The sequence below is a fragment of the Giraffa tippelskirchi genome, chromosome 10, assembly GCF_054371585.1.
Source record: "Giraffa tippelskirchi isolate mGirTip1 chromosome 10, T2T-mGirTip1v1.2.pri, whole genome shotgun sequence".
Lineage (NCBI taxonomy): Eukaryota > Metazoa > Chordata > Mammalia > Artiodactyla > Giraffidae > Giraffa > Giraffa tippelskirchi.
In genome coordinates this window covers 108,904,852-108,921,760 of record NC_137284.1, presented here as the reverse complement: position 1 = coordinate 108,921,760, position 16,909 = coordinate 108,904,852, and the positions used below count along the sequence as shown (strand labels likewise).

Below are 16,909 nucleotides of genomic sequence, written 5' to 3'. Positions count from 1 at the left end.
GAGAAGCCTCTTGAGAGTCCCTTGCACTACAAGAAGATCCAACCCATCCATCCTAAAGGAGATCAGTCCTGGGCGTTCAGTGGAAGGACTAATGTTGAAGCTGAAACTCCAATACTTTGGCCACCTCATGTGAAGAGCTGACTCATTGGAAAAGACCCTAATGCTAGGAAGGATTGAGGGCCGGAGGAGAAGGGGATGACAGAGGATGAGATGGCTGGATGGCATCACCGACTCGATGGACACAGGTTTGGGTAGACTCTGGGAGTTGGTGATGGACAGGGAGGTCTGGCGTGCTGCGATTCTTGGGGTCAGAAAGAGTCAGACACGACTGAGCGACTTAACTGAACTGAACTGATCCAACCAACTAAAGTCAGGGTTGGGATTTTGAAACAGAATTGCAGATAAAATATTTTTATGAGAATGGTTGTAATAATGAACTACCAAATCTAAGCTGAGAGAAATAAAGAGGAGAGAAAAGTGATACATGGTGAGAAATTAGCAAGTTCAGTAGTTCACACATCTTGATTAGGTTGAAGAAGTAGTGGGAGTTATAGAGCAAGTAAATGAGAAGCACAAAAGTTGGTGGTTAGAGAATGAGTGAGCTGTTGATGTCAAGAGTTCAGAGACACTGCAGATTCTAATGACAGGCTCATCAAACAAGGTGTGATATTGGGGGAGTGGGTTGTAAAGATGGAGCGAAAACCAATGGAGACAAAGATTTGTTGGAAATGAAATGTCTCAGTTGTGGAGATTGGAGGAGCCTGTTCAATGTTAGCATGATGAATGAGAAAAAGAAATACAGATGAACATGTCATTGTGAAATTTTAGAGCACTAAGGATCAGAGCCATATCTCCAAATATTAGAAAGGAAAAAATTGTCACTCAAAGAAAATGAATCCAGAAGCCATTTAACTTTTCATCAAAATTATTAGATACTAGTTCAGTTCAGTTCAGTCACTTAGTCATGTCTGACTCTTTGTGACCCCATGGACTGTAGCACACCAGGCTTCCCTGTCCATCACCAACTCCCAGAGCTTGCTCAAACTCATGTCTATCGAGTCGGTGATCCCATCCATCCATCTCATCCCCTCTTGTCTCCTTCTCCTCCCACCTTCAGTCTTTCCCAGCATCAGAGTCTTTTCCAAAGAGTCAGTTGGTGGCCAAAGTATTGAAGCTTCAGTGTCAGCATCAGTCCTTCTGATGAATATTCAGGACTGATTTCCTTTAAGATTGGCTGGTTTGGTCTCCTTGCAGTCCAAGGGACTCGCAAGAGTCTTCTCCAACAGTTCAAAGGCATCAATTTTTCGGTGCTCAGCTTTCTTTATGGTCCAGCTCTCACATCCATACATGACTACTGGAAAAACCATAGCTTTGACTAGACGGACCTTTGTTGGCAAAGTAATGTCTCTGCTTTTTAATATGCTGTCTAGGTTGGTCATAGCTTTTCTTCCAAGGAGTAAGCATCTTTTAATTTCATGGCTGCTTTCACAATCTGCAGTGATTTTAGAGCCCAAGAAAATAAAGTCTCTCACTTTTTCCCTTGTTTCCCCATCTATTTGCCATAAAGTGATGGGATAGGATGCCATGATCTTAGTTTTTTTGAATGTTGAGTTTTAAGCCAGCTTTTTCACTGTCCTCTTTCACTTTCATCAAGAGGCTCTTTAGTTTCTCTTTGCTTTCTGCCACAAGGGTGGTGTCATCTGCGTATCTGAGGTTATTGATATTTATCCCGGCAATACTGATTCCAGCCTTTGGTTCATGTAGCCTGGCTTTTTGCATGATGTACTCTGCATATAAGTTAAATAAACAGGGTGACAATATACAGCCTTAATTTATTCCTTTCCCAATTTGAAACCTAGAGGACAATGGAAAAATTTTCCCTAAGATGTGTGAGAAATGATTTCCAACTTAGACTTCTGTACCCTGCTAAACTGGTAATTAGCAATGAATGCTGAGGAAATACATCTTCTTAGTGTCACAACTAGCACTAAGCAATTGCAAACAGCAAATTTATGTTGTCTCACCTAGGCCTTTGGAATATGGAAAGGATAACTAATAATGCTAAACATTTCAATATCATGAAAAAGTGTAACATGCTAGAAAGAGTGATTGAATTGAATAAGGTCAAGTTTAAAAGTACTTTGCTTTTCCATTTTGATTATTTTGCTTTTAGATATAATGAAAGAATTGTAGTCATGTATGTGAATAAGGGTTGAGTCTTGAAAAAGACTTTCTTATGCATCTGTCAAAAGAAAGCGTATGTGATGTTGAACTGTGTTAAACAAAATATCTTCAGAAGAAAGAAAGTGAGAATTTGCTCTACTCCATCTGGCTGGACTGTGCACCTTTGCTCATTTTTCACTCAGCAGATGTCTTTATATCTAATACATTTCATGACTCTTATGGAGCCCCTGGACTAATTGGAGAAACAAACAGGTAGTGAAGTGATTATAGAACACCTGATGTGCTTATAGAAGCACACTTTAGCTGCTACTGGATTCCAAAGAATGAGGTTCCATAAGAGATTTTATTTGTGAAGGATCTTTTGGAATGAATAGGAGATTTTTAGGTGGAGGGCATTCCAGAAAGAAGAAAAGTTATCTGCAGATGCTTGATAAAGTATGGGATTTTTGTTGTTGTCATTGTTCAGTCACTCAGATATGTCCGACTCTTTGCAACCCTAAGGACTGCAGCACCCCAGGCCTCTCTGTCCATCACCAACTCCTGGAGTTTACTCAGACTCACATCCATTGAGTTGGTGATGCCATCCATCTCATCCTCTGTCGTCCTCTTCTCCTCCTGCCTTCAATCTTTCCCAGCATCAGAGTCTTTTCTAATTAGTAGGCTGTTTGCATCAGGTGGCCAAAGTATTGGAGCTTCAGCTTCAGCATCAGTGCTTCTAATGAATATTCAGGATTGATTTCCTTTAGGGTTGACTGGTTTGACCTCCTTGCAGTCCAAGGGACTCTCAAGATTCTTCTTCAATACCACAGTTCAAAAGCATCTGCAAGTTCATGGAGTAGGTACTCTGTGATATTCCTTTAATGAAGCCTCCAAATTTAAGGACAAGTATTACAATAAAGCCTCCCCAGATGGCGCTAGTGATAAAGAGCCTTCCTGCCAATGCAGGAGATGCCCAAGACAAGGGTTCGATCCCTGGGTTGGGAAGATCCCCTGGAGTAGGGCATGGCAACCCAATGCAGTGTTCTTGCCTGGAGAGTCCCATGGCCAGAGAAGCTTGGTGGGCTACAGGTCATAAGGTCGCAAAGAGTCAGACACGACTGAAGCAACTTAGCATACATGCAGGTCATGATCAAGTCTAAACTCACCTGATATGCACCTCATGCTGCTGTCAGTGCTTTAATGTGTACAGTGATTCATCAGTATAATATTGTATTAATATTTATCTTAGAATTTCTTAGCAGTATTATTGAGGGACAGTGGGAATATTATTTAAATCCACTTAGAAAAAAGCCTTTTGAAAATTAAATTTAGAGAAACCATCCATAGTCTGTATTAATATTGAAGAGGTTGTATATTTAGAATATTACACTATTATCTACTGATATTATTTATATTATTTCTTCCAACTTTTGATTTAAAAAGCATTCATCTGTTTTTCCATTTCACATTTAAAAATTTCCAGGATAGCATAAACTATAATGATGCTTTGTTTATGATATGAATGCAAACATTATTTATATTGATGAACTTCAGATGTTCTGACATGAATAGAGACTGACGTTATGCATTGTTGTGCCCTGCTTAGTTAAATATATTATTTTCTCCATTTGTAGTAGGGTGAAATGGCAATTGACTGGGTTCCAATCCCTTAAATTTATTTCATTTGGAAGCTAAAATGGTTATTTCCACTGAGCTGCTGTTGCAAGGTACAAAGGAAAAGAGATAAAAAATAAATTGAATGTTCATTTTGGAAGCTATTTTAATTACCAATATTGTAAGGATGTACTTTAGGATACAACTTTTTTCTTTCATGCTATATTGTAAATAGAAATTTTCATTTCTCCTTTCCATGAAATATATACTCTGGAAAATCTCCTGGGCAATGTTAAGTATCTTGGAGTACTAGTACCAAGAAAATGCTTAATAGTCAAAATAATGCCTTATAAATCTCTGACTCTTTGATTCTTGTTGATTTTTGGTAATCTGAAAAAATTCAACTTCCAGATACCATGTTTATATTTTTAAATCCCCCAGTCTCATAGTAATTTTTAACATTTTGACACATTTTTCCCCCCTGTGTATGCTGATGAATAAGAAAATAATTAAAGCCCAAATTTGAAAGTTACAGAAAATATCAGACCTATTTAAATGTTTATTATTATGAATTTTACATTTTTCTTGTTTAATGATATTCACGCATTCACAGCAGAGTAGTATCTTAGTCCATTTGGGTTGTTATTTAAAAAAAATGCCATAGACTGAGTAGCTTTTACATAACAGAAATTTATTTCTAATAGTTCTGGAGGCTAGGAAGTCCGAGATCAGGGCACTAGTAGATTTGGTTTCTGGTGAGGGCCTGCTTCCTGGTTCACAAATGTCTGTCATTTCAGAGTGTCATGTGGCAGAAGGGGTAAGCGTGATTCTGGGGTCTCTTTTTTATAAGAGTGCTAATCTCATTCATGAGGACTCCTTCCCCATGACATAATCTCCTTCCCTAAGCCCCATCTCCAGATATTATCACAGTGGATATCAGGACTAAACATAAGCATTTTGGGGTGACACAAGCGTTCAGGCTATAGCAAATTAAATAGAGAATTTTATTTATATTTAAGTTTTCCAGTGAGCTTTAGATTTTTTAACTTGTTTTATTCTACACTTTTTTTATCAAAAATTTAATTCTTTCAAACAATATATTTTGAATATCCAATTTTTCTTGATCTAAATTTTAAAATATAGGGACTTTTCTGATGATTCAGTGGTTAAGTCTCTGCACTTCCAGTGCAAGGGGTGTGGGTTTTATCCCTGGTGGGGGAACTAAGATCTTATGTGTAGTGTGGCCAAAAAAATTATAATACAAAGATAAATTACACTTGTGTAAATCTTTTCCATATAACATTATAGTTGATCTTCATACTGGCCTTGTGAGCTCTGCTTTATTTTCCCTTTTGTGTGGATGAAGAAATTGATGGTTGGATGATTTATTTGTACTGAAGTCATAGATATGAAAATTTACTACATTGTAAGTTTTACTCAGGGATAAGAGCTGAGAAACTGGAGATTTCCTTCGTAATGTGATGCTCTTAATTGCTTATATATGGCACCACTATGTTGCTGCTGCTGCTGCTAAGTCGCGTCAGTCGTGTCCGACTCTGTGCGAGCCCATAGACGGAAGCCCACCAGGCTCCCCCGTCCCTGGGATTCTCCAGGCAAGAGTACTGGAGTGGGTTGCCATTTCCCTGAGTCTATTTTTGTCCCTTTCCAATTCCTTTTCTACTTGGCAGCTTTTATAATAAAAACAAAGAAAGGAACAATTACAAATTTTATCATGCCTGTCTCCAGCTTAAAATCTTTTGTGTTGATAATAATATTGAAACTTTTACTAACCCTTGTAGGTCTCTTGTATGTTCTGGCCTGGCCTGATATCCAGCTTCATCTCTGGGCACTTTTCCTCACTATGACCTTCTCTCAGTTCTTGGTACATCTCTGACTTTTCCTCGCATAAAGTCTTTGAACTTGCCATTCCCTCTACCTGGGCTGTTCTTTGCATCTTAAGCTCCAAGCTTTATGCACAAAATGATTAGGAGTATGAAGTCTAGAATCAGAGTAATAATTTAAATCCCTGCTCTGGAGAAGGCAATGGCAACCCACTCCAGTACTCTTGCCTGGAAAATCCCATGGATGGAGGAGCCTGGTAGGCTGCAGTCCATGGGGTCGCTAGGAGTCGGACATGACTGAGCGACTTCACTTTCATTTTTCACTTTCATGCATCGGAGAAGGAAATGGCAGCCCACTCCAGTATTCTTGCCTGGAGAATCCCAGGGACAGGGGAGCCTGGTGGGCTGCCGTCTATGGGGTCGCACAGAGTCGGACACGACTGAAGCGACTTAGCATCAGCAGCAGCAGCAGCAGCTCTGGTTTAGATTTCATTTGAATGACGTTGAAAAAATTACTGTGCCTGTTTTTTCCATCTCCAGAAATGGAAATAAAATAGTTCAATTATGGTATATAAGAATCAAATGAGATAATTCCTAAAAAGCATGAAGCAATTTCCTGGTACACTGTGAGTGCTAGGTAAATTTTAGCTGCTAGTATTATTTAGCTGCTGTGTTTTATGAAATAATAAAAAGACTGTTTTACCATTAGTCTTTACCATAGCACCTTTTTTATCTGCATCATAGTCCTTTCATAACTTGTAATTATTTGTTATTTATTTGCTTATTTTCTACCCTTCTCACTGGAATGAGGGCCGGGACCAGTATGTGTTGTTCCGCATTGTTTCCCCAGCATTTACTGCTTAATACCTTTTGAATTGAATGAGAAGGTGCAGAGTTACTTAGAATCTTAAGACTATCAAATAAAGATTGTCTTGCTTTATGGCTACTTTGTAAAAGGAATTGTGTTTCATTTCTTTCATTTGTCTCTTGCCTTTTGAATCTATTGTCCAAGACTTTTTTCCCTTACTTTAGAAAGTGGAAGTCTTTGCCCAGTATAGGGTATTGAGATGGGTCTCCTAGAGAGTTCATCAGCCTCTGTTCAGATAATTCAAATCTTGATGAAAGATAAAGGGAAATGTTTAGACTTGCCTGCATTTCATTTTGTCAGATTAGGGGGTTTGTTGTCTTCCAGGAGTGAGGAAGGAGCTCCAGGGGTGGGCAGCAGAAACAAGATACTTTGTCTCTCCTGGAGAAGCTTTTGGGCCCACTACCTTTCTTGGCTTGCTCACAACATCCCCTGCTGTCCTTAGTGAAACACCCATGCCCACTGTAAGCCGTAAATGGGAACTAAGTCCAGGAGTTCCTAGGAGGTGTCAGGATAGGTGTCGATTGGATCTGTCTTTCCCCATCATCAGCTAAGTCCCAGAACAGCTGAACTTGGAGGTACTTGTTGGCATTTGGGTGAGAATCCTCTCCACAGTTCCTCCAGTTGTAAATGCTAATAAAATGTTTTACTTTTAAATCAAATTTAACTGATAACACTAACCTTTGATAGACAGAGATGTTTAGTGCATCTCTTTTAAGATTTTTAAGTTGTGACACATTTGTATCAAAAAATTATAGTTGAATGGATACACCTCTCCTGGTGTTGGCACAGGTCACTCTGGAGGACAACTCACTCACCATCCAGTCTGTGGCTTTGCAGATGCTGCTCACAGGGAGGGCAGCCACAGTCAAGTATGGCAGTGCCAGCGTATGTGCCCACTCCTGCTATCATAGTCATCTCTGTTGCTCCAAAAGTCATGACTACATCTCACCATCTATTCTCTCGGGCCTGCATCACTGCAGCATGGAACTTCATCGCCTACGTCTGCTATGTCCAGCAAAGACTGTGCAGCAGAATGTAAAGTTTGTGTTTGGGAGATCACAAAGCTGCGAAAGGAGATGTAACTGGCTCAGCTCAGTGTTGTCTTCTAGAAGGCCAAGGGCATTCCCCGGGCCTGGATGGGGGTTCTGGGCTGGAGCAGACACCTGCCCCAAGGTGGGCAGACAGAGAGAAAGACAAGGTCCTGAGCCAGCCCTGAGCCAGAAGCTACCTTTCTACCTAAGAGGGAGAAATGGCTGAGACCTGGAGGCAGCACTGAACTGCCCAATATGTGTCTCAGGATGCATAGAGGGACAGATTGGTCTGTAACTCCAGAGATGGCCTATCTTCTTCCCCACTGAGTTCTACAACTCCCAAGGAGACTTTTAAGAAAGCACCAATCACCATGGAGCTCAGAGCCTTAAACACTTCCCAGGGCAGCCAACTCTATTAATATCTATAATTATTAAACAGTTCTTATTGTGCCTTCTTCCCTTTGCTGCTCCCTTGCTATTGTCTAATTCTTTTGCTATGTAATAGGCCTTCATATACTTGAAAATAGTTGTATATCCCTTGGGGAAAGCTCTGTTATTTCTGTGGCAAAATCAACCTTAATGGGGTATCCCTGAGTCCGTGATGGTGGAAACCTTGTTCATTCTCCCCCCATCATTCCATCTTTCAAGATCTACACTGAACTTCTTGAAGGCAGAGGCTTTTGCTTTATTCATGATTTTATCTCCAGCATCTTGAACTGACTTACACAAATGAATAGAAGAGTGAATAAATATCAGTCTGGGTTTTCTGTGTTGGACTCCAAGCTTGACTTAGGTAAGACCCCAGATTTAGAGGATTCCAAAATCACTGCAGATGGTGATTGCAGCCATGAAATTAAAAGACGCTTACTCTTTGGAAGGAAGTTTATGACCAACCTACATAGCATATTTAAAAGGAGAGACATTACTTTGCCAACAAAGGTCCGCCTAGTCAAGGCTGTGGTTTTTCCAGTAGTCATGTATGGATGTGAGAGTTGGACGGTGAAGAAAGCTGAGTGCCGAAGAATTGATACTTTTGAACTGTGGTGTTGGAGAAGACTCTGGAGAGTCCCTCGGACTGCAAGGAGATCCAACCAGTCCATTCTAAAGGAGATCAGTCCTAAGTGTTCATTGGAAGGACTGATGTTGAAGCTGAAACTCCAATACTTCGGCCACCTCATGCGAAGAGCCGACTCATTGGAAAAGACCCTAATACTGGGAAGGATTGGGGGCAGGAGGAGAAGGGGACGACAGAGGATGAGATGGCTGGATGGCATCACTGACTCGATGGACATGGGTTTGGGCAGACTCCGGGAGTTGATGATGGACAGGGAGGCCTGGCGTGCTGCAATTCATGGGGTTGCAAAGAGTTGGACACGACTGAGCGACTGAACTGAATACTAGCATACTTTGTCATCAGGAGTCTCCCTTCTACCTGTCTACTCACATCCGTTCATAATTGTACTCTAGTTTTCTTCTAAAGCATTAAACCTTCAGTGACAATTACCAAGAAAGGTAAAGGTTGTCATATCTGACCTTGGCCCTACTGTCTTTGATGGGGAGAAATGAGAAGATGTCTGATCAGCACCATGGGCAGAAACCAACATCCAGAATAAGACTAGAGTGAAGGGAGTGTGGGGAAGGTTCAAGGGGAATGATATGACAGCAAAGAAGACCAGAGTGTTTGCATGTTCCATGGCAGGAATACTCAGTTTATTTTATTCCTTATGTAATTAAAAAGACTACAACTGGGTGAATGAGAGCAGATACATTCTTGGATTCTGGTTGAGGATGACAAAGTTAAAAACCAATTTAAAGTTTTAATATATTTACAGTACCATGGGAAGTATAAATAACCATTTTACATGCATGTATCATAGTGCCTTAGGTTCTTTAAGCAAAAAGACTCAGTTAATTTTTATACTCCCAACATTTATTTCTTTATGAAGCATAATAGATGTTCAATAGAATAGGTGACTTTGATCTCAAAAAGTGTACCGTCTCTTTGAAGAGACCGAATATTATTATATGGAAAGATAAATAAGAGTATGTAGTTGTATGCAGTTAAGTAAACAGTAAACTGTAGACATTCTCTGTATAAATTCAGAGACATGCAATGTTATGAGGTGGTTAAGACTGATAGATAATCTTTGGATTAATGCTCGAGTTCCAATCCTTGCTCCATTACTAACTGGCTAGATGACCTTGCAGATTATTTAAACTCTTCTGTGGCTAGATTTATTCTTCTGTAAAATGGGGATAACAGTATTTCCCCTATTGGGCGATTAAGATTTAAGCAAGAGAGTGAATGTGAAGTGCTTTAGATAGTGCCTGGTGCATATAAGGCTGCTACGTGTTAGTCAGTCAGTTGTGTCCAACTCATTGCAACTCCATGAACTGTAGCCCACCAGGCTCCTCTGTCCATGGAATTCTCTAGGTAAGAATACTAGAATGGGTAGCCATTCCTTTCTCCAGGCAATCTTCTTGTCTCAAAGGTTGAACCCTGGGCTCCTGCATTGCAGGCAGATTCTTTACCATCTGAGTCACCAGGGAAGCCCAAGGCTGCTATCGATGGTAGAGAAATAAAGTTTTCTTGGGGTAGTTGGGATTGAAGCCAGATCCTAAAGAATAGGTCTAGTTTAGACAATTGGAAGAAGGATATTTATTATAAATTCTAGCTTTGACATTTAATTTACTTTGTGACCTTTGGCAAGTCTCCAAGATTCTCTGTGCCTGGTTTTCTTTTTTGTAAAAGAAGGAGTTGTTACAATTTCAGTGCTCGATGCATAGTTGGTGCTCAACATATAATAGTTGCTCTTATCAGAGATGTAGTTATTGTCACTGCTGTCATCATTGTTGTCATCTTTGTTGTCATCATCAGCATTATCAGTGTAGGAGGCAAGAATTTGGCTCTCTATGAGCTGAGGTTTCAGGGAATGGAGGGAACCAAGGTTTATATTTGAGGAAGGGTCTTATTGCAAAATCTCTCTTCAAATGAAAGAACTACTAGAAAAATAGAAAGCTTTGATTATGATAACAGGGGTTTAAACTGGCTGCTGTGGCCAGGATGTGGGGCTTTCTATAGAATAAATTTTATTTCATATCAATTTTCTGAAACAGATAATAATACCAGGTATACTTTTGCAATGGCTGTTTTCTTACCATTTTTGTTTTGTTTCTTTGTTTTCTTACCTTTTGAGTAAAGCTCTTTCTGGAAGGATCCAAATTTTGTGTTTTTACTATACTGAAACCTATCATAAGATACATAGTTAAAAGGACCATACTCTGCAGCTTGGCACTGTGACCACATACCTTTGGAGTGAAATTTGAAAATGTTAAGTTATTGATGCAGAAAATCACAGTAAGATCATAAAATTATTTTTATTAAGTCAGTAAAAATTATATCTATATTCCAAAAATGAAATCTTTGTCCTTTTCATTTTGGTGTTCATGTCAGAGTTAGTGATAATTTATGGCATCACCGACTCAATGGACATGAGTTTGAGCAAACTCTGGGAAATAGCGAAGGACAGGGGAGCTTGGTGTGCTGCAGTCCATGGGATCACAGAGAGTCAGACATGACTCAGTGACTGAACAACAGCAATATGTTATTTCAGCTAGTAATTGTGTTAATAAGCAATTTGCTTAATTATTTTTTCTCTTTAGAACGATACCGCATTCAGAGTGAACAATTTGAGGATCTTTGGCTTATAACAAATGAGCTTATCATCCGCCTTCAAGAATATTTTGAAAAACAGGGAATCAAAGATTTCACATGTTCTTTTTCTGGATCTGTGCCCCTGCAAGAATATTTTGAGTTGATTGATCATCATTTTGAGGTATGTATGATCATAACCCATATATCATCTGTAATTTTTCAGTATATGAGCAAGAAGGGGATCCTGTAGAGGTAAGAATTCTAGTATACATGCCATTAGGCAGTACACTTAAGTTGTTATTCTTATGTGGGTGGTGGGGTTGTGAATCTTTTCCTGCCCTCTTGCCCAATTTGTGATCAATTGCAGACTTTTACAGAGTAGCTGCCTGGAGCTAAGCATGTGGTCTGGCTTCAGAACAGAGCTGGTTTAATTCTCCCACATGGGGATTTAACCTTTGACCCCAATAACCCAGTGCTAAAACTAGTTGAGCTTATCGGCAGCCATTTGGCTAACTAATTCTAGCAGGCCATAAATGAGGTGTGATTATAAAGTAAAGTGATTTTTCCTTTTCATTTTTAACAAGCACACCAGAACTTCTACAGCTGAATGAGGGTTAATCATGTAAAATATTCTCGAGTATCTGGCACAATGGGCACTTGGTAAATGCTGAAGGATTAAATGTCTAAATCAGTGAGATTTGCCAGTGACTTTATTTCCTGGATATGTTTGCACTTCTTTGGAATTATCTTCAGAGCCTGTATTAGATTTTCTTGAGTATCTTCAGAGTGTTCAATCTTCATCCTTTGAAAATTGATTTGATATTTGGAAATAATCGAGATTAATGTTTTTGTGAAAACAATTATACAATGACAGTCATTGTTTTAAGTCCCATGTTTTTTAAAAAAGAATTCACCAAGCTTTACTTACTTATTTACCTGTAAGTAGATCCTGTAGGGAATTACAAAGAGGAATTTCAAAAAGATTTTGAAAATTGTTTAAGGAAGCATTGGTTCCCTAGAGTGGCTACTTTTTAAGGAATCATTAGGTTTTTGCATCTCTGTAAACTGGTGTGTGTGTGCACATGTGTATGTGTGTATTGGAGAGAGAGAGGAAGGCAGAGAGAATATGTTATGTAAATTGTCAGTCACATGAGCATTCTAGTTAATGTTCAGTTCCTTGAACATTCTAAGAACATTGACTTTAACCTATGAATACTTCTTTGAATACAGTGCCAACATAAAGGGAAATTTTCAGTGAATACAGTCCAATTGTGGATAATACAACATTATCAAATAAATTAATTTGGGTTTTCTCTCATCTATGCTGATAATACTGTTTAGGATAGTATAATTTGACCAAATTGTGGCACCAAAAGTCAATAGTTTGGGAAATAATATTTAGGTACTCTGAGTATTGAGAACCTTTGCAATTCTCTAGGATATATCTGAAAAATTTCCTGCCTAACTGTGCAAATCTGAGGTCCAATGACTTACGAAAGAGAGTCCATAGAAAGACTATACTGATTAAATATTTGTAACATTTAAAATTGAAAATACTAGTTTCTAATTGACTATATTTGACATATAGTCCACCTCCCTCCTGTCCTTATATTTGCTGGCTAGTTAATCCTTGCAGTTTCTACATCAGGAACATTTCTTTTCTGGGGAGGGGCTTAGGGAATATAGTCAACTATATACATTTTTACTTGTTAAACAAGTTATAAAGGGCATGCTTATACTTCCTTTACTTTCTGGCCCCACTCTCTACCTTTTTTTTTTAATACAACTTTCAACTTTGAATAAAGGTGGCTTTTGGACTCCAAGTGTCCTTTATCATAAGCTCCATGAAAACAGGAATTTTTGTCTGTTTTATTCATTGTTGTAATTCCTAGCGTCTAGAACATTGCTTGGCACTAAGATCCATACATATTTGTTAAGTGTTGAAATTCTGATATGTGAAAACATTTCAATCACTGCTGTTTTGTCACACAAACAAAGACGCCTGGCTGATGTCTCAATATTGAAAATATATTTTTTATTTCATGAATTGAGGAAATAAAATATTATAGCAGGAAGTCATACAATTAAAAGTGAATTATTGATAACTTTTGTAATATTCTTCTTAAAAAATTAGTTGTTATCAGTTCAGTTCAGTCGCTCAGTCGTGTCCAACTCTTTGCGACCCCATGGACTGCAGCACACCAGGCCTCCCTGTCCATCACCAACTCCTGGAGTCTACCCAAACTCATGTCCATTAATTCAGTGATGTCATCCAACCATTTCACCCTCTGTCATACCCTTCTCCTCCTGCCTTCAATCTTTCCCAACATCATGGTCTTTTCAAATGAGTCAGCTCTGCGCATCAGGTGGCCAAAATATTGGAGCTTCAGCTTCAACATCAGTCCTTCCAGTGAACACCCAGGACTGATCTCCTTTAGTATGGACTGTTTGGATTTCCTTGCAGTCGAAGGGACTCTCAAGAGTCTTCTCCTGTACCACAGTTCAAAAGCATCAATTCTTCGGTGCTCAGTTTTCTTTATAGTCCGACTCTCACATCTATACATGACCACTTTAAAAACAATAGCCTTGACTAGACGGACGTTTGTTGGCAAAGTAATGTCTCTGCTTTTTAATATGCTGTCTAGGTTGGTCATAACTTTCCTTCCAAGGAGTAAGCGTCTTTAAATTTCATGGCTGCAATCACCATCTGCAGTGATTTTAGAGTCCCCAAAAATAAAGTCAGCCACTGTTTCCACTGTTTCCCCATCTATTTGCCAGGAAGTGATGGGACCACATGCCATAATCTTAGTTTTCTGAATGTTGAGCTTTAAGCCAACTTTTTCCCTCTCCTCTTTCACTTTCATCAAGAGGCTCGTTAGTTCTTCTTTGCTTTCTGCCATAAGGGTGGTGTTATCTGCATATCTGAGGTTATTGATATTTCTCCTGGCAATCTTGATTCCAGCTTGTGCTTCCTCCAGCCCAGTGTTTCTCACATTGTACTCTGCATATAAGTTGTTATATCACTTTAAATTTTGGTAATGAATTTGTTTTCCCTTCAAGAGAATATTCTTTGATGTAGCTACTTAAGTGCTTCTGAAACTGGGGTTAAAGGAGGATAATAAAATTGCAAGTTTTTTCCCCAATCATGTGTCTTTTCTCCACACATGCACTGAAAAAGAGGGGACTTTGGTTTGATATCAGAAATGTAAACTATGTTTGATGTCCGAACATACTGAATATGATACTTCGGAAGTATTATGCCTGTTCTGTAAAGTTGAAGTAACAGTTCACATGATCTGGTTTCATGGAGTGTTCCCTATGACTTTGATCAGTTTTCTTTATTTTAATAATATTAAATTCAAAAATTATGAAAAGAGTTATGTGGAAAAGATTCATTTCTGATTCTCATCCTCCCATTATTCAATCTCCTCTTTGGAGGCAACTTTTGGTGTCCAGTTTCTTGTGATCTTTCTAGAATTGTTCAATGTAGTCACAACTATGTTACTATACAAATTTTTAGAAAAAATACATGTGTAATATTCAGTGTTTTTTTACTTTGCTTCTTTGAATGCATCTCTGGCTAGCGTTGCTTATCTGTACCTAGATAAGGTCCTCTTGTTCCTCTATTGATAGCAGTTTGATTATTAACATTATCTTACTGTAATAGGGACAGAAGAAATTCTATAATGAATATCTTTGCATGTACATTACTTTTTGCAAGCACACCCCTTGGTAAAATTCCTGGAGGTGAGATTGCTAGGTCAAAGGCTGTTACATTTGAGAACTATTCGTATTAACTTCTCTGTGAATCTTGCCTGCTTTTCTATTGGATTGATGCTCTTTTTCTTACTCATTTGTTTGGGTTGTGGTCACTTTTTTTTTATCAGTTTGTAGATGCTTTCTAGATATTATGGCAATCACATAGAACTTTTTTTTTTTTTTTTAGTTAGTAATTTATTAAGTGTGTGTGTGTGTGTGTGTTTGTGTGTTTGTATATGTGTGGCTTTTGGCTTTTGACTAATAAAGATCTGTCTCATGCTAAAATTATTTTAAAAATACAATTTTCTAGTACTTTTGTTTTATTTAAACTTTTGATTCCTCTGCAGTTGATTTTGCTCTAAAGGCTAGGGGAGAGATTATAGATTATTATTCTTTTTTACCCTTGTATATTTAATCAGTTATCACAAAATATTTATTAAATAATCTGTCTTTACCCCTTGGTAAGTGGGCCATTTTTATTAAATTTCTATCTAGCTTATTTCACTGTATCTATGTATTCATGAATCAAATATCATACTGTTTTAATTCTCTAAACTCTGTAATAGACTTAAATTTCCTCTTTACTCTTTTCAAATTTTTTTTGGCATTGCCAGTATCCCTACTTTAGACATGTTTTTGTTGTGCACATTTAGCCTGAATTAAATTCTTCATTGTAGTTGCGGATAAATGGTGAAAAGTTAGAAGAACTCTTATCTGAAAGAGCTATACAATTTCGGGCCATTCAACGTCGGCTGTTAACAAGGTTCAAAGATAAAACACCTGCGCCTCTCCAACACCTGGACACATTGCTGGATGGAACTTACAAGCAGGTAAGTATAATATCAGTGGTAGTTTTCTACTACTGAATATAAATTTTTCCCTCACCCTCGAGTCATGTACCAGACTACCAAGGTTAGTTGTTTCTTTCCTGTATATTATGAAACAGTGAACAGCATACAAGCTTTAGAGTCAGAATTTAGTCAAGCTCTGTCACTGTCTATTTATGTGACTTTGAGTAAATTAGAATAGATACATCCATATTTTACTTTCCAGAGTTTTTGTGAGGATTTTCCATGATTTCTTTGAAGCAGGCAGCATAATGCCAGGCATATAGTATATACGTGATAAATAGTATCTATTATGGTTAGTGTGTTTATTGGACAATTCTTGGTGCATCCCGTAATTATCATAATTCTCCAATTGTCTTACAGAGCAATTGGATCATACTTCTAGCTTTTTGTCAGCTGATGTTTTAAGATAGAATTCTGTTTTTAAAATTTATTTTATTGATGTATATTTGATTTACAAAGTGCTAGTTTATGCTGTACAATAAAGTGATTCAGTTATATATATATATATACACACACACACATTCTTTTTCATATTGTTTTCCATTATGTTTATCACAGGGTACTTCCCTGTGCTCTATAGTAGGACCTTGTTGTTTATCCATTCTATATGCAATAGTTTGTGTCTGCTAATTTCAAACTCCCAATCCCTTCCTTCCCCAGTTATCCTCCCCCTTGTCAATCACGAGTCTGTTCTTTTTGTCTGTGAGTCTATTTTGTAGATAAATTCACTTGTGTCATATGTTAGATTCCACATATAAGTGATATCACACGGTATTTATCTTTCTCTTTTTTGGCTTAGTATGATCATCTCTAGGTCCATCCATGTTGCTGTATAACAGTATTTCATTCTTTTTTATGGCTGAGTAGTATTCCATTGTATATGTGTATCATATCTTTATTCATCTGTCATTGACCATTTAGATTGTTTTTATGTCTTGGCTATTGTGAATCATGCTGTGAACATAGGGGTACATGTATTTTGTTGAATTATAGTTTTGTCTGGATATATGCCTAGGAATAGGATTGCTGGATCACATGGGAACTTGATTTTTTGGTTTTGAGAAACATCCGTACTGTTTTCCATGGTGGCTGAACCAACTTACATTACCACCAACAGTGTAGGGGGG

General features: G+C 38.1%; 1 protein-coding gene across 20 annotated transcripts in view; it reads left to right on the top strand.

Annotated features, from left to right (window-relative positions):
- BBS9 (Bardet-Biedl syndrome 9) overlaps positions 1 to 16,909 on the top strand; it is a 458,699-nt gene that overhangs the window by 241,652 nt on the left and 200,138 nt on the right. For all 20 annotated transcript variants that reach the window (XM_081533569.1, XM_081533584.1, XM_081533581.1 and 17 more), the window contains 2 exons: positions 11,181 to 11,353; positions 15,609 to 15,761. In XM_081533569.1, coding sequence (XP_081389695.1) covers positions 11,181 to 11,353; positions 15,609 to 15,761 — 326 coding nt within the window. The remainder of the gene's footprint in view (positions 1 to 11,180; positions 11,354 to 15,608; positions 15,762 to 16,909) is intronic.